Below are 15,125 nucleotides of genomic sequence, written 5' to 3'. Positions count from 1 at the left end.
CTGTCAATCAGATAATAGAGTCGAAAAGTGGTAAACCACTTTCTTGGCTGACTGTACATATTTCATGGTCACAGTGGAAGCTATGGACTATTACGGGGCGAAGCGACATTGAAAAAGATGAGCGTTGTAAAATGGGGCACAATTCCACATTGTTTTCTGACAGAACGAATCGTTACTCTTGTTAATTATTTGTATATTAGTAGATTGGCCATATCATACGGCCAAGCCTTTTATTTTCTATGAATTCGAATTGTTTGTATCGTTGTTCTAATTTTCGTTAATGTTACGATTTTGTCGGTGACAAGTTGTTACAGTAGCTTGGATGCCAAAAGACGGCGTGTGCTAGTAACTGGTACAGTTGCAAACATTAGATGTATTTTACCATTGTATAAACGTAACTGCCTACAGTATCCTCCTACCGATGCACACGCTACTTTCAGTCTGCTGAATTTCCCAATGAGGCAGATATTAAATAATACACGTACTTAAGAGCGCTCTTACAAGAAAAGTCGAAATAATGCAAAATTGATGATACTAGTCGACGAAATTCAGGACTTTGTGCTCATTATTAGAAACAATGAGTACTTGTTCCAGTAAAAGCGTCTTCTTATCTTTTTAAATATCGTTGTAAATATTAGAAAAAGGACTTATTAAATTAGTAATGAATTTTTTTCTGATGGTCGTTTCCGAAAAACCGCGTGAAGCACTGAACGGCAAGCTCTTATTTGGAAATGTTGAGAAGTTTACTCTGCTAAACCTGGCTATTTTGTATTACTAATACCCTGTACTTTAGGCATATCAAACGATATTTTTCCTACATACCTTTGAGAAAGAGAAAATCAAAGTAAAACGAACTCAATTTTCTCTCCGAAACAAGTGTCAATTTCTACGAAAATCTACTTAATATCGAAGTCATTTTCATACTCAAGCAATCTGCAACGTTTGCTTATACTGTTGGTATACATTAGTGTTTATGAAATTTTACTATAATTTTTTGGCAATTTTTTGAAAACTACTCTATATTACCGATGACGCGCGCTCGCCAGCTCAGTGCCGCGGCAGAGCTTGTACAGGCAGGACGTGTGTCGGTCGGCTCCGCACATTTTCAACGGCGACGACGAGGTTTTTTATCATTGTGTGCGGCGGGCGCCGTGTAAAACGCTATACTGTGTGCGTGTAAACCGCAACGAGAGACTTTGATCCTAGCACTGTTTTTATAGTATTATAATTTATAATGGTACAGTTTAATAAACTACCGGACAGGATTAAAAATATTTGAAACGACCTGACATTCTATACGAGTATGTATTTATTTGACTCAAGATAGTACTCAGGGTCTGATGATGGAGCCGGAAGGTGGTCACCGGTACCAATCAACCATGCAACTAAACCACTTCGTGTTTAGGCTCGTTTTATTCGTCTTAACAAGATCTTTGACACAAAATAGTACTCAGGGTCTGATGATGGAGCCGGAAGGTGGTCACCGGTACTAATCAACCATGCACCTAAACCATTTCGTGTTTGGGCTCGTTTGATTCGTCTCAACAAGATCTTTGACACAAGATAGTACACAGGGTCTGATGATGGAGCTGGAAGGTGGTCACGGGTACCAGTCTACCATGTAACTGAACCACTTCGTGTTTGGGCTCGTTTGATTCGTCGCAACAAGATCTTTGACACAAGATACTACTCAGGGTCTGATGATGGAGCTCGAAGGTGGCGACGGGTACAGTCTATCACATAACTGAACCACTTCGTGTTTGGGCTTCGTGTTTGGTTTATCACCTAGTGTCAAAGATCTTGTTGAGACGAATCAAACGAGCCTAAACACGAAGTGGTTTAGTTGCATGGTTGATTGGTACCGGTGACCACCTTCCAGCTCCATCATCAGACTCTGAGTATCACCTAGTGTCAAAGATCTTGTTGAGACTAATCAAACGAGCCTAAACATGAAGTGGTTTAGTTGCATGGTTGATTGGTACCGGTGACCACCTTCCGGCTCCATCATCAGACTCTGAGTATCACCTAGTGTCAAAGATCTTGTTGAGACTAGTCAAACGAGCCTAAACATGAAGTGGTTTAGTTGCATGGTTGATTGGTACCGGTAACCAACTTCCAGCTCCATCATCAGACTCTGAGTATCACCTATATAGTGTCAAAGATCTTGTTGAGATGAATAAAACGAGCCTAAACACGATGTGGTTTAGTTGTATGGTTGATTGGTAATGGTGACCACCTTCCAGCTCCATCATCAGACCCTGAGTACTGTCTTGTGTCAAAGATCTTGTTGAGATGAATCAAACGAGCCCAAACACGAAATTGTTTAGTTACATGAGAGACTGGTACCCGTGGCCACCTTCCAGCTCCATCATCAGACCCTGTGTATCTTCAGTGTCAAAGATCTTGTTGAGACGAATCAAACGAGCCCAAACACGAAGTGGTTTAGTTACATGATAGACTGGTACCCGTGGCCACCTTCCAGCTCCATCATCAGACCCTGTGTATCTTCAGTTTCTTGTAACTTGTTTCTTGTAAATAAGCGAGTACCTATAATTTCTTTCGAGTAATATACGTTCATAAGTACGAGTATGGGGCTATTCATAAATTACGTCGTTTCAAATGGGAGGAGGGGGGGGGGGGGTCTGGACATCGGATGATGGTAGCATGACGTAGGAGGAAACAGAGTCATCCGAAGCATGATTTTTGGATGATTTGAGGGATGGGGGGGTCAAAAATAGATTACGTAATTTATGAACAGCCCCTATGTACATTTGCACTGCATTTAGTATTTTCGTACTTACCAAATAACAGTTTTAGGACTTTATAAGTTAAGTACAGTTAGTGTTGTTATGGTTGATTTCAATATGCTTCGCGAAGGATCAAGAATGTTTAATCCATCATTGTAGTGCGAGTGTGGTAGAAGGGATCGGAATACTGAGCTCGCACGGCCTGCCGCAGCGCGTAAAATACCTCAACTCGCTCAACCCCGAAATGTAATAGCACTCTTAAATACATTAAAATACCGCAGACCCAGGAAATATTATTGTGCGTAACACGAATATTTGCATACCCACTGGTATGTGTATCTCCGGCTTAAAACAAGCTGAATTGAGCCCCTCACATGATATGGCCTTAAATAGTAGCTGCCAAAATTACTAGAGCGATAAAAGCATGTAACATTTTAGTATCAGTTTCTATATACAATACTTAGTAAAATTGTAATGGTTTAGCTAGCCCAATTTAAGAATGTTTAGTTTAAGCTATTTACTGTTATTGACCATAAAAAAAATTATTGGTTCCGAATAGACAAATATTTAATTTACTTTGCTATCCATTCCAATATGGTCCTAACTAATATCTACTGATTTAAGTAGTCATATTTTAATTTGTGTGTTAGCACTTCTGACTATCTTGTATATAACTAATATATCTTTAAAAAAATGTTTAGGATACACTCACAGTCTTAACTATCCTGCCTACGTCGACTGTTCGTTTGAATACTGCTCATACATATATTCCCATTTTAAAAGATATTACCATACTTTTTTCATCTTAGAATGATAGATTTTGCTAAAGCCCACAATTTTTATTAATCTCACTTAATGCATAGAAGCCCTTTTTGCCCGACTACGGCAACGCAAAAGGAGGGTTATTTCCAAACAGACCTTCAACGGACATTCTGTAACTCGTGCTGCACCGCAGATATTTAATTTTTTTTAACCTTGTTTGTAACTCGATTCCTATAAAAATAATCACGGTAATTAGGTCACATTAATTAACTTCCTGTCGAAATTTGAGAGTTTTAGAATGTACAATGGGAATATATTTATGAGCGGTATCATGGTTTCGTAGTTATACAACTACTATGGGTGATTAAGACGGTCTTCTTATTTTATTTAACTGTATTAATGAAGTTATGTTATAGTCCCAATATAAATCAATTTAAATTATTCTTAACCGATAGCGATTATTCTTAGAGAAGTGCGGAAGAAGCACTTAAAAATAATGAAATGGTTAAATTAACGTAACTTCTAGAATAAGATTATTATCGGGATCACTGTTAGTACATTGCGATGGTTATACTTTGCTTATTACTCTTATTAGGCTCCTGTTCCATATTTTCATATGAACAAAGATTGCACTGATTCTTTTGTTTACTTACACTCTATACAGGGCGTCCCAAGACTATGGGACATCAAGGGAAAGTACCTTAAATATCGTAGATAGGATATTTTGCTGAAAGAAGACGTTTCATAAATTACGTCATTTCAAATTAGGGGGGGGGGGGGTCTGGACATCGGATGACGGTAGCATGAAGTAGGAGGAAATGGGGTCATTTGAAGCATCATTATAGGATGATTATAGGGGGGGGGGGGGGGTTACAAATCGTCAAATATCGATGACGTAATTTATGCACAGGCCCCTATCTACGATATTTAAGGTACTTTCCCTTGATGTCCCATAGTCTTGGGACACCCTATATACATACTTATAAATACAAAAAAAATTGTGTAACTAAATATCACTATTGCTCACACAATACGTTGTTTTAGTGGTTAAGGTTAAGTATTACGAATTTGTTTATTTATGAATTGTTTTTACTTTAAATAATTACGATTAATGTATTTTATCTTTACCCCACTAAGGTACCTACATTATGTGACTCCCATAAAAAAATGACTATTGTTATGATGTAGATCATTTGTGATTACTGATTAAAGTCAGAGACAAGTCAGTAGCTACAATGTATTAGTGCGTTACAGAGACGTACATCGACTGTATAACAAATATTTAATTTGCTATTAACTGTAAAGATTTGAATAGACTTCACATGAAATACCTAAACACGTGCCTGCCATCAATGTATTATATTCGCAAACTTACGAATGTGATTTAAAACATCACCAACAATTTCTAATTCAATATCAAATGTTTGAGACACTACAAGTAGTGTACGATTTTCATCGGTTCGAGAGAATTGACGTGCTGTAACACATTTATTTATCTTTGATCGCTGTTCTAAGTTTATAGACGACCGTTTATTGTAAAATATAGCATAGGATGGCCAACTTTATTCGATTTAAACATTTGAATATGAAACCATTACCGTTATAGGCGTTATAGACGAATTCGTATGCGGTATCAAGAAGCGGTATCCGTATACAAACGCTCTTTTATCATGCAGTCTATTTAAATAAAAACAAATAATATATAAAGTTAAAGTTTATGAATTATGGTGTGGTCATTTTGAGCACAGAAGGTTACCAATTCAGTTAAGGTTTTATTGCAATTGTACGGTTCTAACGGCTCCTTGCTGTGGTAGATTACGAGTTATATTTCATCTACCTACTTATTTTTCCAAGTTATAGTTAATTCATTTGGGAAAACTGAGTAAGTGGTTGATAGCTCTTACATTTTTGTTGGCTCGGTCCTATAAATATTCGTAGTTGGTCTTCAAAAAAACTATTTGTAAGTACTTAATAAGTTTTTTTGACACAAAATGTTGTGAATATTTATTGAACCGAGCTCGAGTCATTCAGTTTGGTGTGGACATGATCTAAATTGTGGACTAGAGAGTACAGTTTAATCAATAATTATTGAGTAGGTAATATTACTGTGACTACAGATTTTTTATAAAATACAGTTGAATTACCTACATTAAATAGTTTTACTTAATATATCTATACTATCAGTTTACTATTCCTATAATTCTGGACCGTCAGTGCAGTGTAGACTAGTAGTGAACAGTGGCGTAACTAGGGGGGGGTTGGAGGGGGCACATGCCCCGGGCGCCGTCCAACGGGGGGGCGCCAAAATGCACAAGACCTTTCGTTAGGAGGGAGGGGGCGGGGGCGCAAATTCGGTGCCTGCCCCGGGCGCCATATCCTCTAGCTACGCCTCTGGTAGTGAACATTTATGATATTGACATTACGTTTCTTACATGTTATTCAATGGCTGCGACTCCGCGGGGTAAACATTCAGTGCAAATAGTAATGAAGCGACGACGGCCGATAACTTGTCTTATACAGTATGCTACCAGAAAACACTACCTATATAAAATAGAGTACCGGAGGTTGGTCGAAATCCTATATACCCATAACGTAGTTATGTTATTTTTGCCTTCGCGGACATCGATTGTTGAACCCCGGGACGCATGAAATTCCACAGCTAATGGTAACTTGCACAGGATTCGCGTACTTCTGGAAATGTGGTCTTCATGAGAGACAATATTTTCTACAAATTCAATATACCTACATGCTGTATTCTAAGGAATACAGTTCAACTGAAGTTATCTTAAGAGTCAATTACAGTAGCACGAGTATCGTACGTTTGGTTAGTTGAATCAAGTTGATTGTGGATGTTCTAGTTTATTTAGAAAGAACTATGCACTGTGCTCAAATTGACAAATCGGAAAATGTTGACGAAAAGTTACTTCGCCAAACACAAACTGTTGATAAAATCGAAACAGATAACGAAAAAACTAATATTCCGAGAAAAGGGCTCACCGAAAGATTAAAACTTCTGAGATCAAATATAACTGTGGAACCCATTATGGCTGGTCTGGTTATACCGGCGGCCATGGCAAAACTCGCGATTCAAAATTTAAATTTGGCTAAAGCTTGTCTTGTGAAACTAAATTATGGTCCTGAAATATGTAATCCGTTAATTGATAAACATGGCAGCAACTTGACTGAATATGAGCGAGAAGTGCAGAAAGTCATTTCGTCGATAGAAACATGGAGAAGCATAATTCATACCGCCTTGCCTACGCTCGTTGTGATGTTCATGGGAGCCTGGAGCGACAGAACTGGCAACAGAAAAATCTGCATGTTGCTTCCTATTTTCGGAGACTTATTGATGACTGTAAGCAATATAGTATGCACCATTCTCTTTTACGAGATCCCCGTAGAAGTTACAATGTTTCTAGAAGTATTGTTCCCGGCCATCACTGGGGGTTGGGTAACGGTTTTTAATTGGGATTTTTAGCTATATCAGTGACATTACCACCCCAGAGACCAGAACGTTTCGTATTGGCTTGGTGAACTTGTGCCTAACGATCGGGATACTCATAGGAACTAGTTTGAGTGGAATCCTACTAAAATGCTTTGGTTATGTGGGGACATTTCTCATATCTGGTTGTCTGTTCTTACTGACAATGATATACGGTTACATTTGTTTAAAAAATAATACAAAACCAGCTAAAATGGAAATCAAAAAGGTAAACTCTGGTTTATTTATTATTTGTTCACACCTGAATGTGCGGTATTAATAATACCTAGTTAACGATTTCGCTTTCCAGTTCAAGTTTTCAGAGTTGCTGTCTCTACAAAAAGATACCATATCTGTCATCACCAAGAAAAGACAAGGGGACTTAAGATTGATGATTACTTTAAACTTATTAGTGGTTGCTATTATTTTTGGACCCAGCCACGGTATGCACAATTTTTTCGTTTTACTATTATACGTCTTGCAAACACAACTTGTCAGTCAGTAAGAGCCAGGAAGATCATACTCATCCCTTTCTTTTGGGTACTAGTACTAGCGTAAGACGTATGATATTATCTGTTTATTCTGTTTTATCCTCCTAAAAGGCCCAGCGATACAAATGAAAAATCCAAAATTTGCCACTGAAATTTGAACCTAAAATGCAGCGAATAGAGTTGAGTTTGTGTTGTTTGAAAGAATGAAACAAAGCAATTGCTATTCCTATTCAAATACGTTTTAAATTTCATCGAAATGATTAAATACTTCCGAATAGTCTTATGGCGGCCCAGGATTTCATGGTCCTGTATCGTATAATATAAAAATTTTACCTTCCAATAAAATTATTATTATGTTTCCTATCCACATCGGATATCTTCATTGAGAGAGTAACGCGATCGTTGACCAATGATGCCGCTAGCGTCTATGTAGTCGCTCCGCCCCACGCCGTGACGTAGTTCCGCTTCCACTTCCTGCGAACCGTTGCTCGCTTCCCGCTACTCGCCACCGCCATGTCATTGTTGAGGAGAAGTACCGTCGGCATAAAAGTAGCCTAGTAGCCTGCCAGGAAGGCATTACTCGGATATCCGATGTGGATAGGAAACATAATAATAATTTTATTGGAAGGTAAAATTTTTATATTATGTGTTCCGTACTCCACATCGGATATCTTCATTGAGACCTGTTTATTATCTCCTGGTGGCGAGTTAGCGGGCGCGCAAGCGATAGGGCTACACCTACTGTCATAGAACTCAGAGAAAGAATAAATATGTATACACCATATTGCAACCCATGAAATCACAGTGACTCGTTATAATGTGAATTACAGGAAATTGAGAATTGAAATTGTAATCTCAGGTTCGAATCTGACGTTAAACTGGTTTAAGAGAATTCTCATTCGAAATCGCATCCGATCCGCAGAATCTCGGCGAGTCATGTTCCCAATTAACATAAGCGAAAATATCGCTAAGTGAATAGCTTTCCAGCCAATTTAGTTATTAAGTACATCGTGGATCAAAAGCAATCGTAGGCGAGGCCGGCTTGGATGAGACTGTGGCTGAAAGAAATAAGCGAAGTGTCCCCTAACATTTTGTGTAATTCTCGCAAGGTGACGTACCCAGACTACCTACTGATACTTTATTCCGGAGCTTCTAAGAGTTCAGTCGGTAAGACACGTTATCTGGTTTAGAGCCGAATTTCGGACACAAAATAATAGCGTTAAAGTTATCTATGTAATTGCCCGGGCTACAGTGTAGTAGAGTAAGGTCATTGACCCTGCGGCCTGATGCTAACAGCAAAAGTGCGGCAGCTATTCTATCGTACTTCTTCTAACGTACCTAACGTTGTAGGGCTATTTAAATTAGGGCAAGTAGATGTCTCGCGTCCCAAGCTGGTGCTTTGGGAGGCGCTGGTCTCGCTATTAATGGCGTTGGAAGAAGGCATAGTGTCCGATAGTGGTTCATACACAGCACTTGTGAGAGGCTTATGAACGAGTATCGTTCTGAAAGCTAACATGGATAATAGAAATAGACGTCTGAGATAGCTCGCTACTTCACTGGATAGAGGTACCTGGCAGTTGATCTTATTTTTGATGCACCATAAAGACCGTTTCTACATTGTGGCCGTACATGCAGCCTAGACAAGGGGACGATCTAGGGGCTCCCGTTACTGTTTTCTATACAAACACAGTACCGGAATCGGGAATATCCGGTTCTTCCATATTAGTGAGACAGTGACAGTTGCGTTTCGTTCGCTACGTAGCGTTAGACCTTGGCATGTTATATGCATGCGCCAGTCACGCCAGTAGTGGATGTCACTCCTGATCTCGCCAGCTCGGTGTTGGAGCGTCCTATCTGACAGGAGCTACGCCTCATTCTTAAGGTCGTTGACTCGTAAGGGAGGGCGGTCTGACGTTGTGTTCACTAGGACCGCCAGTAAATTGCAAGCTTACCACAGCTGCTTTAAGACTCCTTATCACGCCGTCGCAGTACACAGACTAGGCTGGGAGGTGGAGACATCCATGCCAAGTCTCACAGGCAGCTGTCAAAGGTCGTGGTAGCAGTTCAATGAGTCTGTTAAGAAATACCGTGGCACAGTGCGAGGGCTCTCGAAAGCGGAGGCCGGCCAACAAGGCGCCTGTCAGGTGAAGACAGTCTCGGCGGCTGCTGGGCGCAGCTGCCACTCGGGCGCGCAGTGACTTCTTGATAAACCGTTGCCCTCGGGGGTTGTACCGACCTGGCAAGTAGCAAGCAACCAGCGCGACCTGTAGACGATCTGCTGGCATCAGCAGTTTTTTGCGACAGCCGTAGTAACGGAAGGGATGTAGTGTCGCCGTCGTTTTATGTATACTGTACCGGTGCGGTTGTATGTTTACACTTCTGTCGTCAGCGCAGCAGATGCGGCCCGTTAACGGTTACTCTTCGCTGAAAGGGCCTTACCTCGTACATTGTCTACCAATATTGGAGATTGTAACGGACTGCTTGCATAAGATGAGGAAGAAAGTGGTGCGAGGCTTTCGGCAGCTCCGTGTTGCTGGGGACTGCGAAGGCTTCACCTTCCTCCATGAACTAAAGTTTGCGAATTTGAGACTGAACAGAAGGCATTGAGTCTCATTTCTGCGAGAAACTCTGCAGCAAGGCAGGCCTGTATGTCGTGAAAAAGAAAACTTTCAATCGGTGTGTTGTGCCGCGTGTCCCACGTGATGTCTAGGAGCGTGATGGTCTAATTCGCTTTATCCGAAGAGACACCCTATATCGAGTTAGTATAGGGCATCGAGTTAGTAGCATGCTTTTAAGGAAATCGAACTGATGAAATCAAGTCTAAAATCGATTTTGGCGCTTTGCGTAACAAAACTGTTTCGATAAAGTCGAATACAGACAGATGGAAACTGCTGGAGTCCTCCTGGCCCCTTTCTCTTAGCACCGGAAACTCAAGCTTGTTCAGGCGCAGCGGGTTTATTTGTCCCATTTTGTTTATTATGGCTTTTCGCACGAGTTCGTCTTTGTAAGACGGAACTTAAGCTGGAGAGCGCGAGCAAGCAGAGATAATTATGTGAAGTCTGCAGACCTTTTCGATGCCTTTCACCTCGGTTTCGAGCGGTCGCACAGGGCCTTGTCGCTAGCTGTTCTCCGGTTGGACCACTCCATGGCCTCGAGAAGTCGTAGGAACTTCGAAGCGACACAGCGAAGTCGATCAGCACCTTTATGAAGCCCGGGAACACGACGTATTTTCCTCTGAGTATCGACATATCTTACCGCTTTCAACTCCGGGCAGTCGAGCCGCGCTCGGACGGGGCTCTTTACGACCTTGTCTGCCGTCGCCGGAGGATTCTTTAACCGAAACCAAGACTTAGCGGTTAGGCTTAGCGGTCTGTTCGTGCTGTACCATACCATACCTATACCTGCACCATAGCTATAGGCGCCTGCGTACCTCAATGGAACCATGTGGACAGGACAAAACTGATACTGTGGCGCCCAGCGAGCAAGGGACGACATCGTCGTAGTTGCAGCATCGGTGGACAGCATCGGCGTGGTTGTGGCAACCGCCGCCGCTCGGGAGGCGCCGGTGCGTGAAGCTAGGGAAGCGCTGGTGCGTGAGGCGAGGACCCATAGTGGCGGCCCGCTCTAGAGGCGTTGTCGCGTGAGGCGGGCGGCTCCATCGTGGCGGCCGCCGCCACCGGCTTGGGAGGCGCCGGTGCGTAAGGCGAGAGGCGCCATCGTGGCGGCCAGCTCGGGAGGCACCGGTGCATGAGGCGGTCGCCGTCTGGCTGGCTGGTCTGGGAGGCACTGCTGTGAGGCGAGAGGCGCCATCGTGGCGGCCAGCTCGAGAGGCGCCAGTGCGCAGGTGGTGGTGCCATCGTGGCGGGCAGCGCCATTGTGGCAGCCGCCGCCGCCGCGTCGATGCGTAATGCGAGAGGCGCCATCGTGGCGGCCAGCTCGGGGGGCAGGCGGCGTCATCGAGCGGGCGGCGCCATCATGGCGGCCACCGTCGCCAGGCTCAGGTGCGAGAGGCGCCGTCGTGGCGGCCAGCTCGACAGGCGCCGGTGCGCGTGACGGACGTTACCGGCACGGGAGGCGCCGATGGCTAGGCTCGTAGCTGCACACATCATCACGGCGACGCTGTTGCCCTCGGCGGTGCCATCGTGGTGGCCACCACCGGCGCGTAGGTCACCAGCGACGTCATGACGGGCGGCAACCAACGCGGCGATCGTCGCTGTACTCGTAGCATTTCCACTGCTTACACGTAACTTACCTTCCTTCCGCTAGAGCAGTCGGGACGCAGAAGCGGTCCGCCTTCACCTTGGCGCGATTCACCCGCGATGCGCCCGCAGCTGCAGGAGCGGGCGTGTGACGTCTCGCAGAGCCACGCGGATCTCTCGGAGTCCCGCTGGACTGGAAGCGTCCGCACCGCAACTGCAGCAATAGGAGCGGGCGTGTAACGTCTCGCGGAGTCCCGCGGACTGGAGGCGTCCGCACCGTGACTGCAGCAACAGGAGCGGGCCTGTGACGTCTCTCGGAGTCCCGCGGACTGGAGGCGTCCGCACCGCGACTGCAGCAACAGGAGCGGGCGTGTGACGCCTCTCGGAGTCCCGCGGACTGGAGGCGTCCGCACCGCGACTGCAGCAACAGGAGCGGGCGTGTGACGTCTCTCGGAGTCCCGCGGACTGGAGGCGTCCGCACCGCGACTGCAGCAACAGGAGCGGGCGTGTGACGTCTCTCGGAGTCCCGCGGACTGGAGGCGTCCGCACCGCGACTGCAGCAACAGGAGCGGGCGTGTGACGTCTCTCGGAGTCCCGCGGACTGGAGGCGTCCGCACCGCGACTGCAGCAACAGGAGCGGGCGTGTGACGTCTCTCGGGGTCCCGCGGACTGGAGGCGTCCGCACCGCGACTGCAGCAACAGGAGCGGGCGTGTGACGTCTCTCGGAGTCCCGCGGACTGGAGGCGTCCGTACCGCGACTGCAGCAACAGGAGCGGGCGTGTGACGTCTCTCGGAGTCCCGCGGACTGGAGGCGTCCGCACCGCGACTGCAGCAACAGGAGCGGGCGTGTGACGTCTCTCGGAGTCCCGCGGACTGGAGGCGTCCGCACCGCGACTGCAGTAACAGGAGCGGGCGTGTGACGTCTCTCCGAGTCCTGCGGACTGGAGGCGCCCACCGTGGCCCGCAGCGTCGCGGTGTCTCGGAGTCACCTTGGACGACAGCAGAAGACGCGGCGGCCCGCGCCCCCGCACACGCCCCCGCGCCGGGGGACGGGGCGCCCCGGTCGCGCCGCAACTAACAACACGAGGTACTCCCAGGCTACTGCCTGAGAACCCTCCGCGAGTGACGAAGTAACTTCTAGAATATCTTAAACTGGCTCACCGGATGGTTCGAGACAATCCAAACCTCCTTATCAGCGAAGCGCGGCACCCGACAGCGGCGCGCGCAGGCCGTCCGCCGCCGCGCCGCCCGGGCGCCGCCCCCGCCGCCGCAGGCACGATGACCGCACGTTCCCTCTCCGATGCGGAGCGACTTGTTACCACTTGTTAACAAAAACCACTGACGCACTTCCTACTTCGATCTCGAAAATGCGAGTTATCGGTAACGATTTTAGCAGCATGGAATGTGAAAATTAATTTAGCAAGAAAAAAGTGGGTAGAATCGAAAAGCACCGTTCGATGGCTTCGATCGCGAGACCGCCAAAAGACTAATAGTGGCGATCTCTGCCATATCTCACTATTTTAATCGACCGAGCTTTGGATCGGAAATGTTAAAGCACCATGCTGCAAAAATATACGCAAAAAATATTTGCGGACCATCGGTCAAGACGGTCGACGAAACAATGACATGGCGGTGGCGAGTAGCGGGAAGCGAGCAACGGTTCGCAGGAAGTGGAAGCGGAACTACGTCACGGCGTAGGGCGGAGCGACTACATAGACGCTAGCGGCATCATTGGTCAACGATCGCGTTACTCTCTCAATGAAGATATCCGATGTGGAGTACGGAACACATAATAATATAATTTGCTCCTTTTATAGCGGAACTCTTAGTTACTTACCTATTTGTGCGATACCGGCTCAATTGGGATGCGGTCAGATATAGCATGTATTCGACATACAGTCACATATTACATGCATTGGGTAAGTAAATACCTTTTCTCTTAAATAACATCAAAGTGAAAATATGTGAGTTGTTTGTTATAAAAATACTGAATACTGAACTATTGTTTTAATATCGACTTTATTTCGATTTATTAAAGTAGAAAATCAAATAAAAAACTAGTATAAAAACACTTCACGTTTTACCATTACATTTAACAAGATAGCACTATTTTGCCTATACGAGTTTTTCTTCGACTTAGGTATACCTGTATTATAATAGCTCCGTATCTCTTATACTTAATGTACTTACAGTCAGTATTTAATGCTTACGAACAAAAATTCCGCTCTATTGCTTGCAGCTGCTTTCCTGTCAATAAGTATATTGAGCAAGCGATGGGGTCTGGATGACTCCGTGCTCTGTCTCGTTTCGCTCACAAGCAAACTCGTCGGTGTTGTTTACATCAATTTCGTCCGAACTGATTTTCAAATGTATTTGGGTAAGTTTGGCATATATTTTGTCTTGTTTGTTAGCATTTATTAAATAATACTGCCTTCCTTTTATATTCAGTATTTCGTAGTACCTTGTCAGTTCATTTGGAAACTTTCGCAAATCTTAACATTAATCCAAGTTATAATGCGACAATGTGAACTTACCTACTCGTACCTATAATAATTTAATTAATTAATTCTTTCTTAATTCTAATCTAACGTTCGATCGCTCACTTTCATGCAATAAATAATTATGAATTATGATCTTGTATACGTAAGATTAAATTTATTATGGCGTTAGTATATACAATTTCGAATGAAATTGTAGTTGTATGTATCTTATTTTGCAGTTCCCATCGTACAATTTTTGAATGCAACAACATTTACTTCATTGCGTTCAATGTCATCAAAACTAGTGCCAAGTGAAGAATTGGGTATGTCTCGCGTTACTGACGGTCTAATTGAAATGCGCAAGTTAGGTGACTTTTAACTTCTACCATAATTGTTTCCAGGCAAAATGAATTCCCTGTTCAGTCTAGTGGAGACCCTCGCTGCGCTCGTGTTCGACCCAGTGTACGCAACCATATACGCCCAGACCATGAAGCAATTCAGTAGCGCGGTGTACGTGTTTAGTGCTGGGATGGCTGTGCCCGCCATCGTCATGTTAATGTATGTTTTCATCTTCCCTTCTTTATTTTAAGCTACAAGAGCTAGTACAGCTCTCAGCAGAATTGTCTAAGGGTGGGTTCGGATGAACAATAAAGGGACTGATATACCTAATTTTCCATTTTACAGATGGTTTATTATCAGGAAACGTCAGGAGATAAAGCATCGAGCTGTAGAGTTAGAAAACTTGCCAAAGGAATCCAACCTACCCACCTAAGTGGATATGGGTAATATTACTAGAAATATAGCCTACAACAATGATATGCATGCTATATGTATGCCGTGTTTATGTTATATAATATGTATCTAATAAAACCTTGCACTAAAACATACGTTGTTTGGAAACCTGGTGCAAAAGTACTTTTGTGTCCTACTTGTGTGGCTATAATAAAAAAAATAATTTCATCAAA

The 15,125-nt window shown here is 44.2% G+C and overlaps 1 protein-coding gene across 1 annotated transcript; it reads left to right on the top strand.

Moving 5' to 3' along the window:
• The first annotated feature begins 6,319 nt into the window (after positions 1-6,319).
• On the top strand, positions 6,320-15,091 carry LOC134679658 (probable peptidoglycan muropeptide transporter SLC46). The gene is given in 8 exon segments (XM_063538609.1): positions 6,320-6,972; positions 6,974-7,219; positions 7,301-7,433; positions 13,498-13,599; positions 13,920-14,057; positions 14,400-14,483; positions 14,562-14,718; positions 14,845-15,091. Coding segments are annotated over 8 exon segments (1,536 nt in total). The 5' UTR covers positions 6,320-6,384; the 3' UTR covers positions 14,933-15,091.
• The last annotated feature ends 34 nt before the right edge of the window (positions 15,092-15,125 follow it).

This window comes from Cydia fagiglandana, chromosome 2, assembly GCF_963556715.1.
Source record: "Cydia fagiglandana chromosome 2, ilCydFagi1.1, whole genome shotgun sequence".
In the NCBI taxonomy this organism is placed as follows: Eukaryota; Metazoa; Arthropoda; class Insecta; order Lepidoptera; family Tortricidae; genus Cydia; species Cydia fagiglandana.
This window is presented reverse-complemented; position numbering and strand designations above follow the sequence as displayed.